Below are 10,831 nucleotides of genomic sequence, written 5' to 3' on the forward strand. Positions count from 1 at the left end.
AGATATTGAGAAGAGACCCCAATGCCAATGTCCCTGATGCACAGAGACTCTCATGCCAATGGGGGGCTCACCCAAAAGTGAATATTGCACAGAAAGAACAAAACCTTGAAAGCAATTGATCAGACCACATAGCAATTAAGTTCTTTTTGAAAAAAATCGTTGCTATAGCAGGTAACATGGAGTCTAGTCCTGGCTCCACCACTGCTGAGCTGTGTGACTTCAGACAAATGTCTATCCCCCTCTGAGCTTCAGTTTCTCTACATGAGAATGTAATGGAGTTGGAATGTATTAGTGGATTGCAAACTTTTCCTCCTTCCCCTCCTCCCCGTACTCCTTCCCCTTCCTCTTCTTTTTCTTCTAGCAGTAGGGGCTCTTTCTTCCAGCAAAATCTCACTTGGAAGCCCAATATATACAATGAGTAAAAGCAAGGCTACAGAGTTATGGCAGTGCAGGTTTTGGAGCCCTATGCTCTTGTGCCAGACAAAGGTGCCTCCACAGAGCCTCAGCTGGAAAGCCAGGGGTCTCCCTGCTGGCCTCTGGAATTCATTCTAATGATCAGCATAGTAAGAGTCAAGGGCACCCTCCCCCTGGACCTGGCTGAACCCACCTGGCCATCTGGTAGTGTGCAACTAACTGTGCGTTGGGGGTCGGGGCGGGGACATGGGTATCACTGGGCCACACTGCACCGTGCTCCCTTGCAGGTCTGTAAGTACGACTTTGTGGAGGTGCGCAGTGGCCTGTCCTCTGACACCAGGCTGCACGGCAAGTTCTGCGGCTCTGAGACGCCTGAGGTCATCACCTCGCAGAGCAACAACATGCGTGTGGAGTTCAAGTCCGACAACACGGTCTCCAAACGTGGCTTCAGGGCCCACTTCTTCTCAGGTAAGCAGGTTCAGAGGTGAGACTGTGGATAGTCAGGGAGCAACAGCTTTGCAGGCTCCTGGCCTCTGGGGACCCTGGCCACCTCCTCTCTGCCGCGCCTGCTTCCCTCCCAACGTGTCATGCCTGGATCCAGGGTTTTTTAAATACTAGTATCTGCATTAATTTCCTAGGACTGCCATAACAAACTACCACCAACAGGGTGGTTTAAAACAACAGAACCTTATTCTCCTACAGTTCTGGGGAACAGAAGTGTGAAATGAAGGTGTTGGCAGGGCCGTGCTCCCTCGGAAGGTTCTAGGAAAGCACCCTTTGTCTCTTCCTAGTTTGCGATGGTTCCCACAGTCGTCAGCGTTCTTGGCTTATAGCATCACTCCGTCTCTGCCTCCGTCTTCACATGGCCTCCTTCTCTGTCTCCTGTGTCCTCCTCTCTTCTTATAAGGACTCCAGTCATTGGGATTAAGGCTGACCCTAAATGCAGGATGATTTTATCTCAAATTCCTTAACTTCTGCAGAGACCCTATTTCCAAATAAGGTCATATCGTGAGGTTCCAGGTGGGCATGAATTTGGGAGGGACTTGGACCCCAGTTCTCAAATGGAAGGCCGTGAGTCATCAGGGCCTGCACGGCCGCTGTAGAAAGGGCCCATTGTCCCTAGCACGGCGGCGGTTGCTGCACACTTCTTCGGCGCCCCGGCCTGTGTCACATCTCCTCGGCCAGGGGGCCTGTGCACCGATCACCAGTAATCCCCCTGCCTCCTGTGGCAGCACCCTGCACTCCTAAACCCGGTTGCTGCACACTTCTTCGGCGCCCCGGCCTGTGTCACATCTCCTCAGCCAGGGGCCCTGTGCACCGATCACCAGTAATCCCCCTGCCTCCTGTGGCAGCACCCTGCACTCCTAAACCCCCACCCTCACCCTCACTGCCCAGGGCCTTCCCTCTCCCTGGAATATCCTTCATCTTTCCCCACTTAGAAAGCTCCTGCTTAGACTTGAAGACCCAAAATGCCAGTTTCTGTAGTTTCTCTGGCTTCCCCTCATCCCTCTTAGCACAATGCTTATCCTTTCATCCTGTTTCCGTAGCACTGCCGACCTCCCCTCCATTAGGGCTGTTGTCACCAGGGCCTGCACTTGCAAGGGCCTCACACTTGGTGTAAGGCTCTGTTGTCGTCATCTTGAAATCTGTAATAGTTTTTGAACAAGAGACCCCCATGTTCCTCTTGCTCCCAGCTCCAGCTTTGCTTGTCACATCATATTAGAGTGTGAACTGTTTAAGGGCAGGAACTATATTTTGCTTATCTTTATATTCTCAGTGCTTAGCATAGAACCAACCCAATCATTCATTGATTTTATAGGTACATGGAGCTCGGTTTCTGTGAATTATTTTTTCAATATCTCACTGAGCACGTTTTTTTTTTTTTTTTTTTTTAAATTTTTTGAGTGCCCATTGTGGGTACAGCACAGTACTAGGCTCAGAGAGGTTGCCAGGGAAGTGCCTCCAGCACTGGACAACACCCTGGACATATACCCTGTAAGTCCTAGCCTAGGGTCTGTGGAGTAGGTCACAAGGGCTAATATTTGGAGAAAAGGGAAGCCCATGGTTGCCTGGAGCAGTGGGTGAAGAATTCGTGCAGGGGAATGGTGGTCTGAGCCAGGTCTTAAGGGATGGGAAGGTGTTGGGGTGCAGATAGGATAACTAGAGAGAAGGAAATCAAGGTCCCAAGAAGGGGAGGCAGCGTGAGCATGGTGCTTGGGGTCTCAACTGAGCACAGAGACAGAGATGAGACCAGCCTGCATGGAGACCCATGCTGGGAAGCCAAGGGCATGAAATAGGCCAAGTTGTATATGTGTGTGTATGTGTGTGTGGTGGGGGGTCATGAAGGGCCTTGAACGCGCCTGAAGAGCTGGGATCCAATGGGACAGGAAATGGGACCCACTGTAGGTTCCTGAGTAAGGGAGTCTACAAATGTCATCTGACAAAGCCAGGCCAGGCAGTGTGGAGCTGGGAGGGCTGGGCAGCTGGAGGGCCAGTGTGGTGGAATGGGCAGGAGCCACCTCAGAGGAGGGTGTGTGGGGCCTCCGGCGGGGGGGGGACAGTTCCACATTCACAACACGGAACCCAAGGGCAGAGGAGACGGGTCAGAACAGGGGTGAGGATCTGCGAGTCACCTGCAGAAGGACTCGGAGAGGAAGGGAAGGAGAGAAGTGGTTGCGGCGCTGGAGTGCTGGGGGCGTCATCTCTTCTGTATTCGTTTTAGGGTTCTGGAAAGGTTCTTAGTTGTCCTTATGAAGCAAGAGGGTGCGGCTAAAATACAGTGTTCAAGGACACATTAACCAAGGTGGGAAAGAGGGTGTAGAGACGGGAGGGAGAGACAACTGAGCCTGAAGTCGGGAGGGAGAGATGACTGAGCCTGAAGTCGTTCCAGATAGGGGAGCGGGGAGGGAGGCTGATCCTTGGTTATTGCAGGAAGAAGTCGGCTTAGGAGAGGCCACATCCCACACTGGCTGGTGCCGCAAGAACCATAAGGATAACAGGAACTAACACTTGAGTTCATATATAATAATAATTATAAACACCCCTATGAGGTAAGGATACCATCACTGTCTCCACGTTACAGGTGAAGCAACCAAGGAGGTCAGGAACTGCCCAAGGTCACAACAGCGGGAAGTGGTGGAGTAGGGCTGGCCCTGGGCCGCCTGGCCTGTGCTAACCACTCCACACACAGGAGGTGGTGTGGGGTCGCGGGGCACGAGCCCGGGCCTCCAGATCAGTCTCACAGGCCACTTGCTCACTGACTGAACTTGGGCACATTAGCCGGTCTCAGCCTCAGTTTCCTTACTTGTAAAATGGGGGCATAGGCACCTCCCTCCTAAGGTTGGGTGAGAATTAACTTAGATAATGCATAGAAAGTGCTTGGGGCAGTGCCCATTCCATAGTAAATGTTCAATAAACTTATTTTTATTACTGTTACTATTCTTATTAATACTAGCCTCCCTTCGGGGAGCTCCTGTTTTGGCAGGGAGCAGAGGTGGAGAACATATATACATTAACGTGCTTTAAGAGCACGGGGAAGGCTACACATTCCAGGGCCAAGTAATACCCAACAAGTCTGAGGCAAAGCTCCCTTCTCCACCCCCCACCCCACCCCAAGGGGATAATCAGAGTGGGGCAGGCAATCAGGGAGGCTGCCTGGAGGAGGCCACCTTGGAGCGGGGCCCTGAGCCGTGAGGGACGTTCCCCGGTTCTCAGGAGAGTCCGTTGATCTCCCCAGACAAGGACGAGTGCGCCAAGGACAACGGCGGGTGCCAGCACGAGTGCGTCAACACGTTCGGGAGCTACCTGTGCCGGTGCAGGAACGGCTACCGGCTGCACGACAACGGGCACGACTGCAAAGAGGGTGAGGCTGGACCTCGGCCGGGGCGGGCTGACCTTTGCCGCACCCTTCCCCCCAGGGCGCGTGTGCGCGTGCGCGAGGGAGGGGGTCGGGTGGGGAGCTCTTCCTCCTGAGCTCCAGCTCGGAACCCTGAGCTACAGGTGGGAAAGCAGTAAAGCCAGTTCAAATAAATTAGCAAATGTCTGCACCAGTGGGCACTAGATTCAGGCTGACCGCCCCCCCCGCCCCCCCCCGCTACATTTGATAATAACCCCAAGACAATTAAGAGAGAGGGGAGGAGTCTCCCCTAGAAGGCCTTTGGTGCTGCCCACAAGTGAAGTACTTCTCTCTGTGTATGTGTCCCCCCATGGCTCCCAGCTGGCTGTGCACACAAGATCAGCAGTGCAGAGGGGACCCTGGCGAGCCCCAACTGGCCCGACAAATACCCCAGCCGGAGGGAGTGTACCTGGAATATCTCCTCGACTGCAGGCCACAGGGTGAAACTTGTGAGTCGATTCTGTAGTCTATTAAGAACGACCTTGGGGGCCGGCCCGGTGGCGCACTGGATAAGTGCGCCCCTTGGGAAGCACGGCGGCGCTCCCGCCCGAGGGTTCGGATCCCACATACAGACCGGCTCCCACGACTTTGGTATCACTTTGGATGTGGGTTTAAGTCTCTGCTCTGCCACTTCCCACCTCTGAACTTGGGGGCAGTTACTCAACATTTTCAGGTCTCAGTTTCATTACCCAGGAAACAGGGATGCTAATAAAGTCAACCCCATGGGCTGTTGTGCAGATTAAAAGAAAGGATGCACACAAGCTCTATAAATAACACCTGTTCACAGGTGTCAGTATGAGGTGGCACCCACCGCATAGATCTGCAGTGCTGTTTGAGATTCAATTGTTTCCAGTTTAAATTTTTTACAAAACAATACATTCTCAAGGTAGAATAAAACGTAATCAGTACAGAAGGTTGGAAATTGGAAATCAAAAGTCTCCAGATCCCTCATTCACACTCTAGAAATGACCACTGTGAACATTTTCTTATAATTCTTCCGGAAATATACAATCATGTATATATATGCATGGGAAAAATTTTTTTTTCTTAGTAAAATGCAATCTTATTATTCATATTCTTCTACGACTTACATTTTTTCCCATTTGCAATACTAGACTAAGTTCTTTATGCTAATTCTTTCTTGAAGTAAAAAAAAAATTCTTCCAAGACTTTATTTAAATTCTCATTCGTGTGTATGTTATACGGTCTACACATTGCTCAGTTATTTCAAAGGCGAAATGAGTCTCTCGTGCAAGTGTCATTTCTCAACCCCAAGGGACTCCCGATCCTGGAGTATGAAACAAATCCTCTTGCCAGCTGGAGAATTTGTTGTACTCCAGACAGAAAAACATTTTTCCAAATGGGTCTCTCTGTGGAGATGAGTAAGATTGGCCCTGTGAATCATGGGCCCTAATAACTCAGGGAGAATGGGAGAGAACAAAGGAGAAGGTGGTGATAAATAGATGTCCACGCAGGGACTCGCGTGGGTGTGTGCTGGTGAGAGCCGTGAGGAGGGGCAGAGGCAGGAGAATGGGCTCCTAGGGCATCGAGGGGGGAGAGGACAGGACCCCCGGCCACACGGTGCTCACAGCGGGCGCCGCGCACGCACGGGCTGCTCCCGTGGGGGTTGCTTTGGGGGCGGCTCTGCTAAGAGCTGCTGCCCTGGGTCAGCCAGAGCAGCCTCGGACCGGGGTGAGGGTGCGTTGAAGGGCGCATTGGAGAAAGGCACTCCGTCGCCAAGACTGCCATCTGCTGGCACATGTTTTCAATGGCAACATAAATCCCTGACGTCCGCGAGGCGGGGCGCCCCCTGGGGTTGGGAACGCGCAACCTGCACAAACGGGAAGCGTTTATCCCAGGTTCATACACACGTGTTAGTTTTAAAAAGACGCTTCCTTGGAAAACGGATGGCGGATATAGTGATTGAGCTCTATATTTCTAATAGAATCTCACCATAGAACGTGAGTTGAGTACTTCTCAAGAAAACCGGTGTTTCACTACATGGGGACAGCGACAGGGTGTTCCATGGACCTCTGTGGAGCTCCCCACCTCCCTGGCCTCGGTTTCCCTCTCATTGCATGACCCACCCTGGTGCCACTGATCCTGCCCGTATCTCTACCCACCACTCTCTGGCCCCAAAGCTCCCTTTCTCATAAGGTGTGAAGAGCTTTGCCCCCATGGGGGTGTTTGTCATTCTTGGGAAAGTCTTTATTGCTCATGGCCCCTCCCCACTTCCATCTCTGCCTTGTATTGACCTGAAAACAAACTGAGACCAAATACATATAACCAATATGACAATGGCAACCAGGGAGACACATAGATTAGGTAGCCCTGAAAATGTGTTCCAGAAAGGGCCAGCAGAGCTTAACATCTTATAATCACAAGGAGGGGGATTGGGCCAAAGGAGAAAGAAAAGACAGCCCCAACTAATTACTTCGTCAGGCTTTCTCCGGGTTGTACATGACGTATAGATTTGGGATTGTTACTGGGTTATGTACTTCATGTAGGGTTCTAGGGTAAGAGTAATGAGAAATATTCTAGGTTGTTTTATGGCTTCCTGGCAGCACTACAGCTGCTTCTAAGTAAAATGGTCTTCTGGTAACATGTTGCAGGACAGGTGGACATGATCATTGACTTATCCCGGACCTCCCAAGGCACTACAATTTAGCTGACCTGGTCAGAGCCCATTCTTTGGGTTATCACCTGCCACCCCAGTCCCCCTGTTTTAAATTGAAACAGCCCCTCCCTCAACTAATGTCCTCTCTCCCAGCTCTGTCATTTGGGTCCAAGTCTTCACCTAACACTGTCCCCACTAGCCTTGTCCCATCTCCCTGGACGCCATGGGTATCCATCGGTCAGTCATCCACAGAGCACCTGAGAAGTCTACATTCCAGCTGAAAAGCCTGGTGTATGGCCTAAAATTGTGGGGCTCCCCCAGTCAGCTTCAGGGGACAGTCCTTAAGGGGGACAGGGAGGAAGGAGGCAGTATAACCGAGTGATGGTTAGTGTGGGCTGGAGAAGGCTGGCTGGGCGTCCAGTTCAGCTGCATCCGTCTCCAGCTGCGTGAACTTGGGCTAACTTCTCTGAGACTCAGTGTTCCCTTCTGCACATAAGGGATAACCAGAAGTGAGAAAACGGCCATGAGTTCTTGGCATGGAAAAACAGCCTCTGTGGGGGTGCCAACACAGAGTGTGCACTTCATGAGGCCTTGCCTGTTTCGTTTGTACTGAAGGACCGCATGGTAGAATGCAGAGGTCAAGAGCAAGGCCTCTGAAGCCAGGACTCCTGGATCATGGCCCAGCTCTACTAGTGTGTGACCTCGCGCAAGTCATCTGACATCTCCTTGCCTCAGTTTCCTCATCTGTAAAGAGGGATTAGACACGCCACAGGATTGTGAGAGTTAAATGAGGTGACACTTGCGAGGCACCTACCACAGCTGTGGGCACAGAGTGAGCACTCAGTCACTGCTGGCTCTTTGAGTTAAGTGAGGGAGAAGCTGCCTGATAGGGTGGAAGGAAGACAGATTTGGGTGGCCAAAAGCCTGACACTGCCACTTAATAGCTGTCCAAATGTCAGCGAGCGTTTAAACTCTCTGAACCCTGGCTCTCTCATTGGCAATGTGGTCACCGTAGCAAGAGCTCGTGTGACTACCTCAAGGCTTGCTTTGGGGACCAAATGCAAGGCTGAGTCGAGATCCTCTCTACAGATGTCCCCAAGCATCATCCTGACCACGCGCACCACTGGCTGGACAGATGCCAGATGCGCTGCCTCGCCCCTTTTCTTCTTGTAGCCCCCGCAGAGGTGCCCCCCACGCCACTCCCCCACCAGCTGGACCCCAGGCCCTTGCCTTACTTTCTGCTCTTCTGTCCCCAGATGTTTAATGAGTTTGAGATCGAGCAGCACCAGGAATGTGCCTATGACCACCTGGAAATGTATGACGGGCCCGACAGCCTGGCCCCCATCCTCGGCCGTTTCTGTGGCAGCAAGAAACCAGACCCCGTGGTGGCTTCAGGCAGCAGCCTGTTCCTCAGGTTTTATTCTGATGCCTCAGTGCAGAGGAAAGGCTTCCAGGCGGTGCACAGCACAGGTAGATGAGCACCTGGGCAGGAGATGGAGAGGTGGTGAAGGCAGGGAAAGGACTGTCTTGTATTCTGACTATTTGCGGGGAGGAAGGTGTGTGATACAACATCAGCAACCACAGGGAAAGGGTTGTTCTTGTCAAGTGCCCTTAATTGACAAAACCGGCAACCCTTTGCTGGTACCCCATTTGTTTCCTTCCTGCCTTCTTTCCTTCCCCCTTCCTCCTTTTTAAAAATGTGCTTGTACTTTTGCTGACATGTGGAGTCCCAGTCTGGGAGCTGAGTGGTGGAGAGCAGTCCTTTTTACCCTCTAAAGAACAGTTCTGGAAAATGAAAAATGTTTCTGTTCCCCATTATTTTTTCTCCACTCAAAATGTAAATAGCTCTGTTGGGTCCTTTGGAGGAAAATGTATATGCTTGTGACTTATATTATCTACTTTTTAAACAGAATGCCAGTAAGAAAATTGACTCTGCTCTTTAGCCATTACAATGTTATCATATCTCCTGGGACTAGACACATGGAAGCAACTTTGACTCTGATCCTGGTGTTAGATCAGGGCCCTTTGGCAGAGCCGGTGGCTACCCAAGTGAGACCCACTCAGCTTCTGTGCTGCCGAGTCTGACATCATGATCATGGGATTCTGTGATCCTTTTAACAGTCCCTGCCCCCAGCTTTTTTTCAGAGCCAGAAAATATGAATCAGGTCAAGCAAAACTGTGACCATCATCCCCAGGGAGTTTAGCTTGCCTTTGCTTAGCAGAAAACAAGCTCTTTGAGGAGTTCCAGCTCCCCCCAGAGATGTTTAAAAGCCATTGACTAGTGATGTCACCTTTTGTCCCTGCAGACAGAGACCAGGAAAATAGGTACTCAAGGTGGGTCAGGGTCCCGGCAGGAAATGGGGGCACATTCAGAGTCATTATTTAGTAAAGGGACTGAGAGGGTTAGGAACCAGTCTGGGCAGAGTCCGCACCAGGGTGAGCTCTGGGCCCCTTGGGAGGATGCACTGTGGAGGAATTTGCCTCCAGAATTTCTGGTGCTTCTTAATCTAGACCAGTTTCATTTACCCACTTAATTTTATGTGAACTCAACTGGCCTTGATGCAGGATAGTTTAGGACCCAGGCCTATCAGAGTTACTGTCCTAACAAAAGACCCAGAAACCAAGGCTATGGAATGCAAGCCTAAATTCTGAGGCACAGCTCACCTATGACACCCACAGGGGCCTCACAGTTGGCCTGAAGTCAATACTCTCACCGGCAAGAGCCAGTCAGATAGATGCTGAGGTTTCTAGGGTTGAGAGCTCACCTGCAGTTCTGATGTGCTTTTATCACCCTCTGTTGGCAGGAATTACAAATTACAGTGAGTCAGTCTAGCTGGTGTGAGCCCTTCTCAGATGCTTCTAGCACTTCCAGGGAAGTGATAAAGTTCCAGCCACGTCTCAGTGATCAGTCAGGAAAACCATCCATTGGCCCCATGTCTCCATAACTGGAGAGAGGAAAAAGGCAGCTAGCTTTTATCAGTAGAATTCTCAGGTGTTTTCAGAGGCCTTATGTGGCCCAATCTGGGAACATAGGACCTTAGTTTGTCAGGTCCCATTGGGACACCCCAGGGAGCCCTGACCTCAGAGCCATGGACCTCTGCTTACTCCTCTGCAAAAATGAGACAATAGGATTGCCTGGCCTCCCCTACAGGGCACTCACCAGCTCTGCTGAGAAAGCAGATGGGAAGAAAGGGGTGGTGTGTGGGTTCTCTGTGCCGAGGGGGCATCTTGGTTCTCTCTCTGTCCAGAGTGTGGCGGCAGGCTGAAGGCTGAAGTGCAGACCAAAGAGCTCTACTCCCATGCCCAGTTTGGGGACAACAACTACCCAAGCCAGGCCCGCTGCGACTGGGTGATAGTGGCAGAGGACGGCTATGGCGTGGAGTTGATATTCCGGACCTTTGAGGTCGAGGAGGAGGCCGACTGTGGCTACGACTACATGGAAGCCTATGATGGCTATGACAGCTCCGCACCCAGGCTCGGCCACTTCTGTGGCTCTGGGGTGAGTCCCAGGCATGCTGGGGCCAGGGGCAAAGCCCGATGACGCAGAGCCTGAGTCGTGGAGCCTGACGCCCTGGGTTTGAGTCCTAGCTACCCCTGCCACTTACTAGTAACAGCCAGGAGACCCATTCACCTGCGGTGGAGTGGGAAACAGAATCTTCTGAGAGGAGTTTGGGAGGTAGCCAGGGACAGTCCATGAAGGCCTCGGAGTGAAGTCAGCTATGGAAGAGCACATCTCCTTTTAGGATGTTCCCCTGTTTTTTCAAGGTCCCCTCCACCCAATTTTTTATTTGGCTTTCAGTCTTTTTAAAATTAATTATGCTTCTGTATATCCCTTATATTCACAATTCTCTCCCCAAGCAAAAACAAAAGCCTATGAAAATTACAAATCACACTCTTACTATAAG

General features: G+C 51.5%; 1 protein-coding gene across 1 annotated transcript in view; it reads left to right on the forward strand.

Moving 5' to 3' along the window:
- Positions 1 to 10,831, forward strand: part of TLL2 (tolloid-like 2) — a 134,404-nt gene that overhangs the window by 122,382 nt on the left and 1,191 nt on the right. Inside the window, exons 20-24 of the mRNA XM_008575365.1 lie at positions 702 to 882; positions 4,151 to 4,276; positions 4,631 to 4,758; positions 8,183 to 8,396; positions 10,175 to 10,425. Of these exons, the coding sequence (XP_008573587.1) occupies positions 702 to 882; positions 4,151 to 4,276; positions 4,631 to 4,758; positions 8,183 to 8,396; positions 10,175 to 10,425 (900 nt within the window). The remainder of the gene's footprint in view (positions 1 to 701; positions 883 to 4,150; positions 4,277 to 4,630; positions 4,759 to 8,182; positions 8,397 to 10,174; positions 10,426 to 10,831) is intronic.

The sequence above is a fragment of the Galeopterus variegatus genome, unplaced genomic scaffold (assembly GCF_000696425.1).
Source record: "Galeopterus variegatus unplaced genomic scaffold, G_variegatus-3.0.2 Scaffold1175, whole genome shotgun sequence".
Classification (NCBI taxonomy): domain Eukaryota; kingdom Metazoa; phylum Chordata; class Mammalia; order Dermoptera; family Cynocephalidae; genus Galeopterus; species Galeopterus variegatus.